The following is a 20,212-nucleotide window of genomic DNA, read 5'->3' as shown; positions in this document are numbered from 1 at the left end:
ATACATGTATGAAAAGAAGTTTGGACTTCACTTATGACCTGATTAAATCATAACCAGGCATTTGGTCTCTGTGGAACAGGATGTGTGGGAGATTCAAATATGAAATATGTACTGCTTGGAGGAACATTTTTACCATTAAATGTTCTTAGTGCGCCTTAATTCTTGGTACATTCTTCAGTTTTAAACAATTCCATAATTGGACTTGTGTAATCTCCAGGATCCTGTCCTAGATACAAATATTTAAGAATAATTCATTAGTTGAATCCTGGTTGTACAGAAATGTTTATCAGGCTTACACAGTCAGTAGCATCACAAGTAAACACACGTTTAAATCCAGTACATAAAGCTACCACTTTATAGTGGCGTGGGAGGGATATAGCTTGACTCAGTTAAAGATACTTAAAGCCAGATAATCAGTGAAATGGACATGGACATTTATTGGGTAAGCACTTTGAAAGGTAACTTTTAAAAATATTCTGATGCATGCGCCTAATGATCAGCATTGTTTAATAAGGTATGTGCCCTGCTATGCAATATTTTAACTGGAGATGAGATATGATAAAATAACCGGCTACTTGCAGGTGATGATGGATGTTCCCACTAAAATCTCCCCTGACTCTAGACTGTGAATTGAAAGGGGGGATACCATGTTTTCACATAAATCCTAATCCAGTTGTGTTTCACATCATGTGGTCACCTAATTTAAGATTTTATAATGGTCTTGCCATCTTGATTGTGATCTAATTCTCTGAAGTAACACTACTTGGGAAAGGGGACAAAAAATAGTTACAGGAATGAACAGAAGATGGAATCATCATTGATTCAGAGGAACACTGTAGAAGTGAAATAGATGTACTGCCTGTGGGTCAATGAACATCCCTGCACTGTGTTTCAATGTCATTTTTCAAAGATTTATTTCTTAGAAGTCAGTCTTATTTAACCAGTACTTCAGTTTTCAAAGTTGAGGCATTTTCTAATTCCCAAGTGTAGCAAAGTCTGTAAAATATGGACATTGTAGTTTGTTTTATTGTCATTTTGCAGCAGCTTCATTCTCAATGTGATAAATTCATAATTTTAGCTTCCAGTTTGATACTTATTAGAAACTAAACTAAAGCAAATATCTGAGAGTGTTTTTTAGAAAATGTGCACTTGAAAATACCTGAAATTTGCTATGTTTGTAATATTGAAAATGGTAGACCCTACAGACCTCCCATACTTTCTGGAGCTCATACTCAGAAGCACAGAACTTCAAACGGGATTAATATTGAGACATTTGAAAGAAAATAAATTGCTTAAATCCTTATTAGAAATCTATTTATAATTTGCAAAATTACCTATATTTGTCTTAAAAAATAAAACCTAAAATCAGAAAGAACTCCTCACCTCCTCCCAAAAGATGGAAATTTGAAAGGTTAGGCAGAATGCCTAAAGCATTTTAAAGTTTGTTTTCCAACTGGCTACCTGTGCACAGAAAACTATTAATCAGAACGTTCTTCTCTTTCTTACTTCTAGTTTTCACGAGTGTTAAAAAATAGAGCATGGCCTACCTTTAAACAGGCTAAGTCAAAGATCTCACCACTTCACAGCAGCGATTTCTGTCCAACCAACTGCCATATCAATGTAATGGAAGTCTCTTATCCTAAAACCTCAACTTCTCTTGGTAGTGCCTTTGGTGTGCAGCTAGACAGCAGAAAGCATTCTTCACATGAGAAAGAAAACAAAAATAGTGAGCAAGGTAAGCCAGAATGGTCACCTATACTTGAATGAAGCATATCTACCAACTCTCCTAGTTTATAGTTTTCAGATTTAATCAGTTCTGGGCACTATCTCAATATTAAACATAAGGACACTCCACTAAGAAATGGCTATATAATGCTAGTATGGTCTTGCTTATAAATTTATAAGAAATGCTTGACATAATTGTGTACTAACTCTTTCCTTTGTGTTACATTTCATGGCACATTAATATGCAAAATTATAAGTCCCTCCTCTTTACCAAGAGCAGATTAGCTAATTTTTCCACATTTATACTTCCAACATTGAATTTGTAAGATAAATATGAAACATTAATATTAATCAGGTAATTATTTCCAATTATAGGTTTGACTTGTAAAAGTAATTGTGTTGAAAGATAGAAGATGTTAACTTGACATTATTTACATCACATGCAGGTAAACTGAGTCCCATGGTTTACATACAACATACCATTACCACCATGGCAGCTCCTTCAGGACACTCCCTAGGTCAACAGGAAGGCCATGGTCTGAGATATCTGTTAAAGGAAGAGGACTTAGAAACACAAGATGTCTATCAGAAATTGTTGGCCAAATTGCAAACTGCACTGAAAGAGGTGGAAACGTGCATCTCTCAGATAGATGAGTAAGTAAATGATACCATCTGTATATGCCTTTAATGTCCCATGGGATATATTGATAAATCAAATGTGGGCATTCCAAACTATGGATGCATAAACTTGCCTGGTCTAATCTGAACCCATCTGAACGTTGTTGCATGAGATCAGCAGAAGCAGTCCCTGTTCATATTCAAGTAGATCTACAATGGTCCAATGAATTTATGTGCAGACAATTTTGAACTTTGTTCTCTCTTGCTCTCTTTTTTCTTTCTTTCTGAGCCTGACATAGTTTCTACTTTGCTTCATTGAACCTCTATAGCTTTTCTCTTGGAAACAGTAACTGTTTAGGGGGCGGGGGAAGAAGCAATATGAGATGCATGTCGTCTCTCAGACTTCACTAGGACAGAAAATAAGAGCAAAGGAACAAAATATATTTTTTATTTAAGTTTTGTGGCACTACTGAATGGCTTTAAATTTAAACCTAAATTTGATAAAAATACAAATACTAGAAGCTTTTTTTAACAAATAAATTAGGTTCACTTAGTCAGCAAGAGCTAATATTCAATGATTTCCCAGGAGCAGAAATACTTGGAACTAGAACAGCTGCTTCCAAGACCAATAAACTTTTCTAAGGACTGGCCCTTGATCAGTGCTCAGGAAGAAAAATTATCAATACCTCCTTTGGAGATAAGCAGTGATACACATCTTGTTTCCAAAGGGCTAAACTGTGTTTTTTCTCCCTCCCGGCCCCCCAAATGTGTGCTGTATAGTGTAACAGGTTTGAAGTGGTTAAATGAAAGTAAATACAGCTTTGGGTTTGCAAAAGAATGTAAGAGATACATCTCCACTCCCCATGTCTTTACACATAATTTAACTAATTAATTTAGCAAATCAGAAATAAAATCTTTTCATTGTGATGGGCACAAAAATAAAGCAGCAGCATTATAATGTCTTAAAATTGTCAGTCTTCTTTAAAGTTATAAAATGATCAGTAAGTTTTGTATTTGAAGGCTCATTTAATATTTCAGTAGTTTCTGGTTACTTAGGCTATCATTGGTTTCCCCTTGCTCCCTAGAGTTTGCATAAAGCCTCAGGGACTTCTGAGCTTACTTTCATACGAGCATGAACATGCTATCTATAAGAATATATAAATTTTGTGGGTCACACAGTTGCAAACATAAACAGTACACGAGAGTCTGGGTTAATGTTTTTCTTCATTAACAGAGTCTCTGTAAATTGAACGGGTAGGAAAACCTATATAAGGGGCAAAGATCTATTTTAAAGGTTTTACACTTTACTGACTATAAGCATCAGACTTTTCATCTTTATTCCCTGTGGACTTTGACTGCACTGCAAGAGTTTGATTGTCTTGGAGAAAGTAGTTCTGTACAGGAAGCAGGATACCCAAGAGGCCTACTTAAAAGCTCCAAACAGGAAAAATGAGAAAGATGGAGGCCAGGATAGTCTGGATGTGAACTGTTAATACAGTATACCATATACTGCTTACAACATATCATGACCCTTAGTTCTTAGGGTGAAAGAGGGAATGTTAAGAAATAAAACACATAAAATAATACAAAATAATTAAATCACTCTGCTTAAATCAAAATATTTGAATGTGTTCTTTAATAACCATGCATATATATATATATATATATATATATACACATACACATTTAAACAAACTGATCCTTCAGGTTTACAATTACTGCAGAATTCTTGTTCATAGATTGCTTTATGGTGTAAAAATAAAATTAAAATCAATATTTGATGAATAGTTTACTATTTATTATTATTACTATGATTGGTTTCCAATGTACTCGGTACTGTATAAACAAAAGAAGTTCAGGGAAAAAGTCTGTGTCACAGCAATTAATTTTAGGGATTGAGAATGCTATACAAAAAATGATCAAATGATTTCTTCAGAAACTCTGGATGAAATCCTGGGCCGGTTGAATCAATGGCAAAACTTTTATTAACTTCAATGGGGCCAGATTTCATCGTGTGTGTGAGAGAGAGAGGGAGGTTATGCTTAATATATAGTACAAATTATATGCTCCTAGTGGTACAGAAAATTAACATTATAGGGATAATCTACACTCCGATATTGTGTCTCTCAAATGATGATTTTGAAACCTTTGAAGAACTACTTAAATCTCAATCAGTTTCTGAGACAATATATTATTTATGTATGCTCAAAGATTTTATGGTTTAACACTGAGTTAGTTTTTTAAATGTTGTGTTACACAGAATGACTACAACCATTGTGTTAGCAGAATTCTGAGTGTGAAGGAAAATATGGTCATTCAGAAAAAATCACTTCCCTATATGGCAATCAGTCAGGGTGTGCTGAGTTTGGGGAACAAAACTTTGCAAAGCAGTTTGGAATTGCATTGATTTCAAGTAGATTATATTCATGAAGGCAGCGGAGAGATTAGTAGTTTGGTACTGATGTGGCTTTGTAGCTGAACAAAGTTATTAGGTGAGTTATTATCTTTTCATTAGAATTGGTATATGCTACTTTCCTCAGTTAGACCTGTGCAAATCTCACAAAATGGAATGTAAAATTTTACGGTGCTTTTAATCAGAAATGTCCTTCATTAATTTTGATTGATAAAATGCCTTTAGCATCAGTGATTTATTGTGTAGGTAGGTTTCAGAGTAGCAGCCGTGTTAGTCTGTATTTGCAAAAAGAAAAGGAGAACTTGTGGCACCTTAGAGACTAACAAATTTATTTGAGCATAAGCTTTCGTGAGCTACAGCTCACTTCATCGGTAGAGAGTGTAAAGAAGGGAAATTCTGTAAACTGCCTTTTAAAAATCAAAGAGGATATTTTCAGTCTCACGAATACAAGTGTTTTACAGTTGCTTTTTAGAACTAAAATTTTAGATGTAAAGATATGATGTCACCTACACTTGTGTCCTTGACATATATTTGATCTTGGGTTAGAAGCAGAGCACTTGCCAACACTACCAAGCCAACCGTGCTGACAGCTGTTACTTAACAACCACAGTACAGTATAGGGATACAATTCAAAGCTTTTAAACTATTTTTGAACATAGCCTGGCGACTGCTAATTTAAAAGATAGCTAGAAAGGACTTGTTGCAAAAGTATAATGCTGCATCTAATTTTTTGTTCAGATGTAATTAATGTTAATCTTCCTTTGCACTTTTGATTTCCAGTAACTGGAATTAAAATAACATTGCGTATATTAGTTTTTTCTTTCAGAAAGTCTATTAGATCATGTGTTTCATAGGATGAAGATGAATAACTATATAGTAGTATGACATTCATTGTGGTATTTGTACATGTTCAGGTATAAAAATTTCCACAGCTTTTGGGTGTCAGTTGATCACATCAAGTTTCAAATGGTGCTCTACATAGAGGCTTGTGGATAAGTACAATAGAACCCGGTTTATCCGACTCTCCACTATCTGGCTCTCTGTATTAACCGAACAACCAGTGCACACAGGTCCGGAAGTGAGAGATCTCTCCTCTGGCTGCTAGATGACATGGCAGCCTTGCACTTTCTCATTCTCCAGATTATCTGAATTTTTTATTTATCCAATCTGGCCTTAGTCCCAATTAGATAAGATAAATGGGATTCTGCTGTAATCAAATTAATAATGGTATGATTCAGAGCGGTGCTCTACATAAACATGATAGCACATCACTACCTAATTGGTCATGGCAAATCAAGCGACACATCACTTTATTTGACCAGTTAAGGTGGTGTGGTCATTTGGAATGTTGATGAAGGTACGGACTTTAAAATAAAATTTCCCAGAACCTTTTATTAGAATAGGGCAGAATGACACATGAAAGCTAGTAAATTGGGTACCATAACCATTTAGTAAGTAATTACCTGTTTTGCACAGAGAAATGTTTTCTGCAGTTCATTTACTAGTTTTACATATGCAAATGTATGGTTTATGTTTATAATTAGTCACCAAAAGTTCAAGGATATACTATGGTAACTTTTTTTCCCCAAGAAGAATAATTGGTTTATTGCAAGACTTACTGTTTTGTATTGCTGTTGTGTTGCTTTGATTGAAGCATGATTTTGACTCATTAAACTTTTGTTGTTTTTTACAGTAGTGTCTTTTTTTTTTTTTTGCTTTAGTTGGCCATAATTTTACAATGGACATGAGTCTGAATTAAAAAACAGGTTTTGTGGCCTTTTCATAGGGAACAAAATAATGGAAAAGAATAACAGAGAAATGTAGTGTTGCATGTTGGATGACAATGATAATTATCATCAGTTTACTTTTGAAAAAATGCATTCATACCAATTAATTTTGTCACATTGCAGCCTTCTCTCTTCAATAACCTATTCTCCCAAATCAGAACGTAAAACACCCGAGCCCTTAATACCAGCAGACAGTGACAATGAAAAGGGAGAAAGGAATGGGAAAAGGGTCTGTTTCAATGTAGCAGGTGATGAGCAGGAAGATTCTGGTCATGACACCATCAGCAACAGGGATTCATACAGGTAATTTTACTAATAATCTTTTTTATTTCAATCCGTAGGATATAGCAGCATAATGTGCAGCATTGTAGATTTTCAAAATGGCTTTAAAGAATATCAAAATGCAATGGTTATTACTTCTTGTAAAGGGAGGATTTTATATTTTAGTAATCAAGATGGATTACTTTCTACTGTAATACAAATCTTTTCCTGTAATAATAACTAGAGATGGACCTTTACCAGAACTCTAGATTTGAATATCCCAAGGGGATCAAAGCCAGAACTGGATCCAGAAATGGATCCATTTGCCAGGTTCTGATTCAGTCTGCTGCAGAACATAAAAACAGACAGTTTTGGCTATGGTGTTCTGTAGTGGAATTAGGCCCAAGCAAACCCCAAAATGTTTGTCATTTTGAGTCAGATGCCAGATCTAATCTCAATCACAGTTAAAGACCTGAATACAAATCTGAACCCCAACATTTAACTCTGGTAACATCCCAGTCTAAACATTGCTGGATCATCCTATCTCTAGTACTAATAATAATAAAAGCTTTACTATTGAATTAAAATATATAATACTTTGAAAAGGAAGTAGTATTCATAGCAACTGTGAACATTTTCCAGTACTTAGAATGAAGAATGGATTATGTAAATGCACTTGATATATATTCAGTTTAACTTCATTTTGCAATTAAAACAAAATTATTTCTATATTACTAGGGTCAAAAAGTAAAAAGTCTCTAATAATGCTGGAATAGTAGCAGCACTCTTTGTTATTTTGAAGACCAATTTCATGAGCTAACACTTGATTACTGCAGCATGGCCGATATGAACTTGCAGTTTGGTATCTGAAGTGGAAGGAACTAAATGCTTCTTAGATCATCTGCTTTAGTCTGATCCCAGCCTTCTGTAATCTTTTTAACATGTGTGTAAAACATACCCCCCCAAACAAACAAATAAAAAACCCTGAGATTCCCATGCACATAATACCAATCATTAGTGCAACTGTCAGTTATGACAGTGGATTTTTAAAAAATATTATCTAATGTAGTTAAATGAACAACGAGCAAATTCTAATAAATCACTGTAAATGCAATTGAAATGTTAGAAAAAATACCACACCCTGTCTCTGTGTGAGATTAGACATTATGGGAAATGTAGGACATTTTCATTTATTGGTTGTGTTCTTATGCAAACTTCTATTAAACACTACAATATAATACTTATGCAGAAATATATAGCTAAGAAGTGATTAAATCTGATTTTCCCCCATGTTTTATTCTTTTGTGCTTTCTTCAGTCCAGTTTTAAATGACCCTAGTGATGAGCTTTTCACCATTCTTCCCTGGGAGACTTTTCCACAGTCTATTAGAGCTCATCATCGGAAAATATTTCTTAATATCCAGCCAGAAATTCTCATTTCTCTTAGGGACTCTATTATAGAAACATTTTGTTACCAACATGGTTTCAGTCATTTAGTGGACAGCACCCTAAATTATATCCCCCTCATACCATCCAAAAATGCTCTTCCCTCTCTGTGCTATTAATGTATATGTAAACAATATATAAATATAATAATCATATAAAATGGAGTCCCATTTTATGAACTTTGTCATGCATGATATGAAGTAGGGCATGCATTTGGAACTCTGCATCCATTTCAAACTAAATGCTTTTATAGAATAGAATTTAGAATCATAGAGTTTAAGACTGGGAAGGACTGGCCGACCATCTGGTCTGACGTCTTGTGTATCACAAGCTGCCAAACACCCCTCAGCCACCCCCATACAACCCCAACAGCCAGAATTAGACCAAAGTATTACAGCTCTCAGGAGACTCAGCTATTATGTGCCACTGGCAGAGAATAAGGGACTGAGATGCATCAATGCCCACTGCCCCTGTAATTGCAGGAAATTGATTGAGAGGTACCTAGATGATGAGTTTCTCTTACATTCATGGGACATTGTGGACTCCCTCTGCTAGATAATTACTTTAACACCTGAAAACTCCTACATTTAAACCGAATACTCCGTTGCTGATTAGATGATATGGCTGACTTGGTTGTTGTTACAGCCTGTGGGTTCAAATCCATTTGGAAATATGTTTACAACAAAATCTTAGATTTTTCCCCTCTCAGTGTGATATGGATGAATTCATTCTCACTCCTTGTAGAGAAACACAAATTTGGGGTAAAAAAAAATCACGACTGTACAGTGATGTGGTATTTTTGGTACTGCAGAGAAGTCTCCGTATAATCAGGTAGAGGGAGAAGTAAAATCCCCACCATTACCACATGCCCCCTACTCTATATACACAGGAACCCTGATCCTGCAACTGGATTCAGATGAGTAGACTTTTGTACCCACAGAGAGTTCCAGAGAAGTCACTGGGGTTTTGTGCAGGTTCAGAAGTCCACCAGCACTATTGCACTGCCAGTAGCTCATAAACCACGGTTTGGTTAAAGGGAGAAAATTGTCATTTTTAATTTTGTTGTTTAATAGTTTAATTCTTTTCTAACCTAATTATAAATTCCAGTCTGCACGTCCTAAACCAGCATGCTTCATCATTTATAAGAGTTATGGGTAGGTAGGTATACAGAATTTAAATATGGAGAAATTAACACATTTGAGGCCACATTTCCAAAATCAGCCGCTCATCTGCCTGAAAAGTTACTTGATTTGTATGTGGAATTGTATATTTTCAAAGTGAAACTACTTGTTCACACACATGAGGTGGGGACAACTGAAGCATCTATTCTGAGAATCTAGCCTTCAGAGTCTTATCAGAAACAAACAGTAGTTCCTGCATATTTTGTATGATGTCATAAACTTAAAGTCAAGAGTAGAGCATTGTAAAAGGCCTCGGCAAGAGAGAAAAGTTTAAGAAAAAGGAAAGGAACTATACTTTTGATATAGTACCTGTACATCATAACATACTATTTTGTTTTGTTTTTCAAGTGATTGCAATAGCAACAGGAACTCCATTGCCTCATTCACCAGCATTTGCAGTAGCCAGTGCAGTTCTTACTTTCACAGTGATGAAATGGACTCAGGTAAGATTAAAAAATAATCTACAAATTCCTCTATTCGTTCTTCTGGAGATAGTTCTTGTTTGTTTTATTCATAGGCATGTCTTTCTTCATCATGGTAAGTGGCGAGAGTGTAACATTTCACTTCTGTTTAGTGTATGTTGCACTTTTAGCCTTTCTGTATAACAAAGCCAGTTTTCCAATCCAGCTGAAAATATAGTGGATTAGAAAAAGATGTCAGAAACTCATTTTAACCAGCTTTCTTCTTTGGCCTGGGCAATGCATTATGTTGTTCAAAAGAAGAGGAATTTTACATAAACAGGGAGTTCTGTCTCAGACAGGAGACAAAACTCTGAATACAAAATACCACTGTGTACAAATGCGGGGGAGAGTAAGACCGCAGAAAGGCACACTCACCATAATGTTCTATTCTATGTCAAGGTTGAACAAATTTAATTTAAATAATCATAGATGCAAATTCTTACCTATTTGCCACTTGCCACTTTTAGTTTTAATGGCATATTTATCCCTCTTTAAAAACTACTGAACTATCAGAGCCGTTTCATTAGCAATAGCATTAAGATTGTGAAATATTTGCAGGGTCCTTATAAAAATGTTATGTCAGTATATTCAGTGACTGTGGTCTAGGTGGTATAAATAGCTAGCTGATATTTCAGCGATCTTGTCATTTTTCTTTCAGAGAACTGTAGTCTAGTTGGTGGAACACAGATCAGGGACACCTAATTCCTAGGTTCTGTTCCCAACTTTTACAATATGGCCTGGGCATTTTGCTTAAAGTTTCTGGTCCTTAGTTTATACAAAGGTACAAATAATACAATAGTTACCTACTTCACAAAGGGGTGATGTGTGATTTATTGTACAGATGCCATTTTGTTGTTGTTTACTTTTGCTACATTATAAAAATAGTATACAAAAGAATCTCACAGATTAGTGTAAAGTGCTAAATAGAGAAGGATCTAAAAGCTTAAGCATCAGCTTGTATGCATAGCAGAGTAGCCCAGATCTGTATGATTTTGAAAAGTATGCTGAGACCTGAAGTTAATTATGATTTAAAATATTTTACACACAGGTGATGAACTTCCCTTAAGTGTTCGCATTTCTCATGATAAACAGGACAAACTTCATAGCTGTTTGGAGCATCTTTTTGGTCAGGTATGAGATTTTTTTTCTTAGACTGCTCAACAGTATTGGTCTATATTCAAACCATCAGGGAAAAACTGGCTGCAGCAAGTGGGGGTTTTTTTTTTGCTGCTTCTGCTTTCCACTGTTGACTTAAATGATATATATTTATTCTTTATCCTTTCCTGGGCTACTAACCTAGAATTACTGAAGAGAACAGTTCCTTAGATTTATCCTCACAAATTTCTAGTCTTGTGTTGTTAGCTACAGCCAACATTTAAATTAGTTACAAACAAATATAAAGTAAAAAGAAAAGGAGTACTTGTGGCACCTTAGAGACTAACAAATTTATTAGAGCATAAGCTTTCGTGAGCTACAGCTCACTTCATCGGATGCATTTGGTGGAAAAAACAGAGGAGAGATTTATATACACACACACAGAGAACATGAAACAATGGGTTTATCATACACACTGTAAGGAGAGTGATCACTTAAGATAAGCCATCACCAACAGCAGGGGGGGGAAAGGAGGAAAACCTTTCATGGTGACAAGCAGGTAGGCTAATTCCAGCAGTTAACAAGAATATCAGAGGAACAGTGGGGGGTGGGGTGGGAGGGAGAAATACCATGGGGAAATAGTTTTACTTTGTGTAATGACTCATCCATTCCCAGTCTCTATTCAAGCCTAAGTTAATTGTATCCAGTTTGCAAATTAATTCCAATTCAGCAGTCTCTCGTTGGAGTCTGTTTTTGAAGCTTTTTTGTTGAAGTATAGCCACTCTTAGGTCTGTGATCGAGTGACCAGAGAGATTGAAGTGTTCTCCAACTGGTTTTTGAATGTTATAATTCTTGACGTCTGATTTGTGTCCATTCATTCTTTTACGTAGAGACTGTCCAGTTTGGCCAATGTACATGGCAGAGGGGCATTGCTGGCACATGATGGCATATATCACATTGGTAGATGCGCAGGTGAACGAGCCTCTGATAGTGTGGCTGATGTGATTAGGCCCTATGATGGTATCCCCTGAATAGATATGTGGACAGAGTTGGCAACGGGCTTTGTTGCAAGGATAGGTTCCTGGGTTAGTGGTTCTGTTGTGTGGTGTGTGGTTGCTGGTGAGTATTTGCTTCAGATTGGGGGGCTGTCTGTAAGCAAGGACTGGTCTGTCTCCCAAGATCTGAGAGAGCGATGGCTCATCCTTCAGGATAGGTTGTAGATCCTTGATGATGCGTTGGAGAGGTTTTAGTTGGGGGTTGAAGGTGATGGCTAGTGGCGTTCTGTTGTTTTTTTTGTTGGGCCTGTCCTGTAGTAGGTGACTTCTGGGTACTCTTCTGGCTCTGTCAATCTGTTTCTTCACTTCAGCAGGTGCGATGGGTACCCGCATGGCCCCACAGTATGCCAACATTTTTATGGCTGACTTAGAACAACGCTTCCTCAGCTCTCGTCCCCTAATGCCCCTACTCTACTTGCGCTACATTGATGACATCTTCATCATCTGGACCCATGGAAAAGAAGCTCTTGAGGAATTCCACCATGATTTCAACAATTTCCATCCCACCATCAACCTCAGCCTGGACCAGTCCACACAAGAGATCCACTTCCTGGACACTAGGGTGCTAATAAGCGATGGTCACATAAACACCACCCTATATCGGAAACCTACTGACCGCTATTCCTACCTACATGCCTCTAGCTTTCATCCAGATCATACCACTCGATCCATTGTCTACAGCCAAGCGCTACGATATAACCGCATTTGCTCCAACCCCTCAGACAGAGACAAACACCTACAAGATCTCTATCATACATTCCTACAACTACAATACCCACCTGCTGAAGTGAAGAAACAGATTGACAGAGCCAGAAGAGTACCCAGAAGTCACCTACTACAGGACAGGCCCAACAAAAAAAACAACAGAACGCCACTAGCCATCACCTTCAGCCCCCAACTAAAACCTCTCCAACGCATCATCAAGGATCTACAACCAATCCTGAAGGACGAGCCATCGCTCTCTCAGATCTTGGGAGACAGACCAGTCCTTGCTTACAGACAGCCCCCCAATCTGAAGCAAATACTCACCAGCAACCACACACCACACAACAGAACCACTAACCCAGGAACCTATCCTTGCAACAAAGCCCTTTGCCAACTCTGTCCACATATCTATTCGGGGGATACCATTATAGGGCCTAATCACATCAGCCACACTATCAGAGGCTCGTTCACCTGCGCATCTACCAATGTGATATATGCCATCATGTGCCAGCAATGCCCCTCTGCCATGTACATTGGCCAAACTGGACAGTCTCTACGTAAAAGAATGAATGGACACAAATCAGACGTCAAGAATTATAACATTCAAAAACCAGTTGGAGAACACTTCAATCTCTCTGGTCACTCGATCACAGACCTAAGAGTGGCTATACTTCAACAAAAAAGCTTCAAAAACAGACTCCAACGAGAGACTGCTGAATTGGAATTAATTTGCAAACTGGATACAATTAACTTAGGCTTGAATAGAGACTGGGAATGGATGAGTCATTACACAAAGTAAAACTATTTCCCCATGGTATTTCTCCCTCCCACCCCACCCCCCACTGTTCCTCTGATATTCTTGTTAACTGCTGGAATTAGCCTACCTGCTTGTCACCATGAAAGGTTTTCATCCTTTCCCCCCCCTGCTGTTGGTGATGGCTTATCTTAAGTGATCACTCTCCTTACAGTGTGTATGATAAACCCATTGTTTCATGTTCTCTGTGTGTGTGTATATAAATCTCTCCTCTGTTTTTTCCACCAAATGCATCCGATGAAGTGAGCTGTAGCTCACGAAAGCTTATGCTCTAATAAATTTGTTAGTCTCTAAGGTGCCACAAGTACTCCTTTTCTTTTTGCAAATACAGACTAACACGGCTGCTACTCTGAAAAATATAAAGTAATCATTTTTTCACTATTCCTTTTTTCTCATTCAGAGCAGATCTTTCTAAAATTGCTATGAAAAAGGCAAGCCACTCACAGAACTTTGATCCTAACAGGTAGATTCAATTGTCAATCTTCTGAAAGGACCAGCTGTAATGAGGGCCTTTGAACAAACCAAGTTCTTCACGCCAGGTCGAGGCTTGCAAGGTAACATTTAAAGCTAACTACTAAAATCAATAGGTGGCACAAAGAGATACAGGGCACATTTGTATGAATATATAGTATTTGATTTGGATGTTAAAGAACAACCCAATCTTTTCTGTTCATGTTATGTTCTGGAATAATTGTCATTCAACATTTTTATTACCTAGCTATTACTATTCTTAGCTGGTCCATTTTCACTTTCCTTGCGTAAGGCATTTAGGTTTTCTTGAAAGTTTAAGCTGAAATTACAGCCTGTGAATTGAATATAAAACTGTTGTGGCTTTGAAGCAAAAAACAGTGTTAACATGTTACAAGTGTTTTTCTGCTTCATGTTGTTTCTGTCCTAGCAACTGAAGCACTTTCTGATTATATTTAACTATTTATTTATTTCTGGCCTTTTCTATCTTTGTGGATATTTTCTTCTTGTAAAATTGTACTTCATAAATAATAAGCAACACTTCGGTGTGAATTCTTATTCTAAATATTAATTATTTAAAATCATTCTAGGTGCAATTTGTGGCCCTCATCTTGCTGAGAGTTATGTATAGGATTAACTTTGGGTCTGCAACATGCTTCTATATGTGTAGGTCCAAAGTTAAACATATAAATAAGTGTTAAGTCTAAACTTAAACGTGTGTGAAGTGTTTACAGTATTAGAGCCATTTAGCAAGATTGATACACTTTTAAAAGTTGCTACTGAAGGGCCTTTTGGGTGAACTGAGTTTGAAAAAAGACTGAATGGGAGATTGGGAAATACAACTGAATGTTGTGTGGGTAACAGAAATAATGCTACTATAAAATGCTTTGGTTTCTGAGTTAGTGTCAACATACAAAACTTTCAACAAATAAAATGCATTAATTATAGAGGGTCATTGATCAGATCCTTAGCTTTCATAAATCAGCATAGCTCCATTGAAGCCAGTGAAGCTACACCCTTATACACCAGCTTGGTATCTGACCCTCTGATGCATCATGCCCTTCCATTCACTGACCCTGCAGTGAGTCTGCCCATAAGTTAATACAGACATAGTGAGATTTCTTTCTAGCAAATATTTACATTTTTAGAACCTTTAAAGTTGTTTATAGGGAAAAGTTGGTATGACCGACAGATGGCAGTTATGCACACCAATATTTTTCATTGTTTACAGACTGAATGCCTTGCAAAATTTTCCATGACAAACCATTCAGAAAATATTATTTAATTATAAATGTATTATACGTACAAGATATGAAATATCCAATATAAATACCCCAAAAGATATCCATTTCACAAAGATGATTTAGAATGAGAATAAAAAAAGTTTGGCTGTATATTCTGTGTGACAGTGCAGCTTTATATAGATATAATAATGTCAGAGATACTTTTAGTGATCTGATGGCTAGTCTAGGTTAAACAGCCAAAGTTTCTGTGTTAAGTAAGGAAGATTATTTTTCTGATAATTTTGGTACTCTTATTGCCCACTATTATATGAATTCTTGAGTGGATGTGATAAAGGTCTAACAAAACACTTAAATTGTGAAACACATAGTTGAATTGATGTGTTATTTAAATTACTTATTACTGACGTATGTTGACTTTTTATAGGGGAATTTAGTTAATTAAATTATCTGAAAAGCTACAGGTAACATCACTCAAGACAAAATTTCAGGAAATTGCAGGCACTTCTTAATGTTTAGACTATTCAATTCAGAAAGAAGTGCAGTGGGTTTCTGAGGTTTAAACTAAAGAGGTATTTTTTGCCTTTGCTTAGAGTTTCAGCAGGAAATGGAACCTAAACTTAGCTGTCCAAAGAGATTACGACTTCACATCAAGCAAGACCCTTGGAACCTTCCCAGCAGTGTCCAAAATCTTGCACAGAATATAAGAAAATTTGTTGAAGGTCAGTAAGAAAAACCTAACCCTCAATAAACTCATAGCTAATGAGGGAGAGCGGAGGAAGGATATAACAGGTTTATGTGGTCTGTGAGGCAAGGTCTGCAGAGTAGCATGTAGCCAATAGGAAATTTCTAAATTCCAGCACAGTTTGTATCTCAGTAGCAAGACTAATGAATAGTAGTTTAAATCAGAGATTCTCAAATTATGGGGTACACCTCGGGAGGTGTGGGCCTGTAGCAGCAGAGGTTCCTGTTGCCTGTCTTTTGGCCAGGGTGTGGTGCTGTGTGTCAGAGTGAATCCTGAAATCTGCTCAGCCTGGGAAAGGGCAGAGGGACCCAGGGCTCCACACCCGGAGAAGTGCAGGAATGGGGGTATACCAGAGGGCAGGGATACCAGCAGAGTATCTTTAAAATACTTTAAAAGTATTTTAAAGGATTTACCTGTATGCCGAAGTCCTGAGCAGGGGGCGTGACCTCAATTAGAAGAGGCGGGGTCATTAAATAACCGGGCCCTTTAAATCAAGATTTAAAGGCCCCTGGGCTCTGGCTGCAGTAGCGGCGGCTGGGAGCCCTGGGCCCTTTAAATCACTCCCAGAGCTACTAGCTGCAGAGGCAGCTGGGTGCCCTGGGGTTCAGGGGAGATTGAGACAAATTGTGAGCAATAGCTGATCTGTGCAGATCCTTGAAGTTTAAGAGTTTGAATTTGATGAATTTGAAGAGGTCAAAAGCCAATGCAGGGATTAAGGGAATAACATTATCAAAGAGGCAGAGAAAGAAGATTAATTTAGCTGCAACATGTTAGATGGACATGAGGGCCATACTATGAGAATCAGCCAACCCAGAGAGAAGGAAGTTGCAATAGTCAAGGTCAGATGACTCAGATATGAGTCAGGATGTCAGCAAGAAGGCTGGAGAGGGAGGGACATTTTACAGTATTATTAAGGAAAATGTGACAGATCTTAATAGCCTGGATGTGGTTGAAAGCAGAAAAAGAAATTGAATACAACAGTAAGGGTGCATTATTAGGGTCCTCAATGGTCTGTAGAGTTTTCTACAGGGATAAAAAGGGGAAGGACTGAGAAAGGTCTATGAGAAAAGATTGAGTTCTGTTTTTGCATTGTTTACTTGGAGTTGGTGAGTAGATATCCAGGAAAAAATCGGAAGATCATTGATTCTGACACCAAAAGTTTCTGGGCCCAGGAGTCAGAGAGGCAAATGCACCGGGACATAATGAGGCTTCTCAGGCAACAAACACAAATGCTGAAGAATCTTGCTAACCTACAGGTCCAACAGTCATGTCATGTGCTCACCTTCTTTTACAGTCAATGGGGAACTTCATTTTAGCAGCTCCCTACATTTCCTCACCCCCACAACTTTCTGTGTGTCATCGTGGACCACAGCCCTTCCTTTTCCACTCCACATGGGTGGACAGTAAGGAAAACTACAGCTTTGCATACACTGAACTGTGAGAACCATAGTTGGTGTATGTTTGGCTGAAATTGACTGAAATGGACACACATGTTTTCTAGTGTTCTATTTTTAAAGTTCTGTTCCTTAATTTATTTTAGAAGTTTGCTCTGTATTGTTTTTTAATTGCACATTATTTTTGCACTGTTTTTGTTACACAATAATTTTTTATTTTTGGAAATTTCATCTTTATTGCTTCATAACAGATGCAGCAAAATGCCTGGTTCTACTGAAAGCACACATTAATTGTAATTGAACAGGACCATACGACTATAGGTTTCAGTGCAAAACACATAATAATTATAAATGCACAATAATCCATAGGTTCATTAAAATAGACAATGTGATATTCATAAATGTATACCAAGCACTAAATAGTTCCTACCAACTCCCCAAACTTCAGAAATGGTAGAGCACTGTCCAGCACAGCATATGACTGTGTCGGATGGATATGTGCCCTTTCAGGACCTCCCTGAGCAGCATAGCTTCATGTTGAATTCTTGTGGTGGCCCTGGCTATTCAAAGTCAGCAGGCAACAGCTCCACCTCTACTCTTTTCAGCTTTGCCTCACAGATATTATGCAGGCCACCACAGGCAGCTGCAACCGTTGGGATATTTTTCTCAGTGAGATAGAATCTAATAAACAAACATCTCCAACACCCTTTTGTCTACTGAAAGCACATTCAAGTGTCATTCTGCACTTGCTGAGACAGTAGTTGAATCTTTCCTTGGCATTGTCAGGATGGCCAGTATATGGCTTCATGAGCCAAGAAAGCAAAAGTTAGGCTGGGTCACCCAGGATCACTATTGGTTTTCAAGATTGCCATCAGTAATCTATTGGACAGGAAAGAATGTCCCAGCTTACAGCTGTCTGAACAGTCCTGTGTTCTTAAAGATGCAAGTGTCATGCATCTTCCCTGAGTAACCCACATTGATAGTGGTAAGCATCTCTGATGATCTACCAAAATTTGAGAAACCATAGAAAAATAGCCCTATCTATTGATGTACTCTCTTGAAAGGTGGGCTGGTGCCACAATAGGGAAATGTGTGCCTTTGGTATGGTGTTCACCCCACACAGGACTGGAAGGGGTTAAGATGGCTAGGTAGACCTGTTAACTCCACAAGCTGCACCTGGAGGAAGAGCCAGGGAGCAGGGATTGATTGCAAGCAGGCTCAGCTGGGAAGGAAGAGGCGAGGCCTATAAAACCAGGAAACTGGCAACTGATGGGGACTGCAGTCACTCCCTGGAGAGGGGAGGTGTGTTTGGGCTGGAAAATGCAGAGAAGGGGGGTGGCCAGGAAGGTAGGGGAGGACTCGGGGAAAAGCAGTCAGGTGTAGACGGGAATAGACTTTGATTGCTGGATAGAGGGTCCCTGAGCCAGAACCCAGAGTAGAGGGCGGGCCCGGGTTCCCCTGCCAGCCACTGAGGGAGTGGCACTACAAGGCAGTGAATGGGAAAATTGCCTAGGACTGCTGAAGGAAAACTTTGGTACCACAGAAGGGGGAAACACACTGAGTGACTGGCTAGAGGGCTGAGTTATGAAGAGGACGCTGCGGTTCCTGGAGTGAGAGAGGGACTGCAGACCAGAGAGAGAGAGAGAGAGAGAGAGAGAGACGGAGAGACAGAATTCAACTGTGGGAGGGGCGTTGACTTGGTGAGCTATTCCCCAAAACGATCAGGCGGAGGTGCCATCCTAGTGGTGAGTGCACCACCCTGTCACAGTGCCGTCTGTAACCTCACCACAGTTCAAGAACTCCATAGCTGCAAATCCATGCACAATGCCCTGCACATTGCCTAGCATCACAGTCTTGCACAGCAGGATACTGTTGATGGCCTTGCACACTTGCATGGCAACAGCTCCTGTTTGGGGTAGTGTTTGCAATTAGCTTTGCAACAAGGCCATCTGGACAAGACATCAGCTTATGGCCATGGCCATGCTTATGGCTAGGCCTACATGTGGTTATGAAATCATAGCACTGCAGCTTCTCCTACAATCTGATAAACCTGTCTCAGGATTTCTGAATCTGTAGAGCCATTGCAGGGTAGCATGGGCTGTCCTGACCATAAACTTCCTCCCATACAAATCATGATTAAAATGTTCTATCGATTTTAATGAGAGCTAGGAGTTCTATTTAAGGATGCAATAATTTATTTTAGAAAAACATAGACTTTTGTAATAATAGGCTACCGCCTCTCAGGTCACTTGTGTTCTTATGTTAATACTGCCCCAAACCGAAAGCATTAGCATCTGTGTCCAACGTGAAAGGAGGTTTAAATCATGGATAGGCCACAACAGTTCAGTCACCAGAGCCTTTCAACTCTGGAAATGCTTCCTCACACACTGCTGACTGCTGAAATGGTTTCCCTTTTTCACTTATCCTATGCAGTGTTTTTGCAATACTGGCAAACCCACAAGTGAATCATCTATAAAGGGAGCCGTAGCCCTTTAAAACACTGCACATCTGAGAGTGTCTGGAGAGTTGACCAGCTCTATACAGTCTCAATTTTCTTTTTTGTCGGTGGAGATTCCCTCCTCACTAATTATGTGCCCAGGGTACATTATCTTTTTGCAACAACTCACATTTCTTTGGGCTCCATTTCAAAATGGCTGCCTTCAGCTTATCAAAGACTATTTCTAAATTCTTTAGTTCCTGTTCAAATGTTTTAGCAGGCACCAGGATATCATCTAGGTATAACAGACAGGCTGAAAGGAGCATGCCAGATAATAAGGATATATAGGGTACCTTTCTATTAGCCT

At 38.2% G+C, this 20,212-nt stretch overlaps 1 protein-coding gene across 1 annotated transcript in view; it reads left to right on the top strand.

The window, feature by feature from the left end:
• PREX2 (phosphatidylinositol-3,4,5-trisphosphate dependent Rac exchange factor 2) overlaps positions 1 to 20,212 on the top strand; it is a 305,019-nt gene that overhangs the window by 182,209 nt on the left and 102,598 nt on the right. The window contains 7 exon segments of the mRNA XM_038389170.2: positions 1,513 to 1,735; positions 2,172 to 2,379; positions 6,667 to 6,846; positions 9,779 to 9,873; positions 10,940 to 11,022; positions 14,024 to 14,114; positions 15,863 to 15,991. Of these exon segments, the coding sequence (XP_038245098.1) occupies positions 1,513 to 1,735; positions 2,172 to 2,379; positions 6,667 to 6,846; positions 9,779 to 9,873; positions 10,940 to 11,022; positions 14,024 to 14,114; positions 15,863 to 15,991 (1,009 nt within the window).

This window comes from Dermochelys coriacea, chromosome 2 (assembly GCF_009764565.3).
Source record: "Dermochelys coriacea isolate rDerCor1 chromosome 2, rDerCor1.pri.v4, whole genome shotgun sequence".
Taxonomy (NCBI): Eukaryota; Metazoa; Chordata; order Testudines; family Dermochelyidae; genus Dermochelys; species Dermochelys coriacea.
This window is presented reverse-complemented; position numbering and strand designations above follow the sequence as displayed.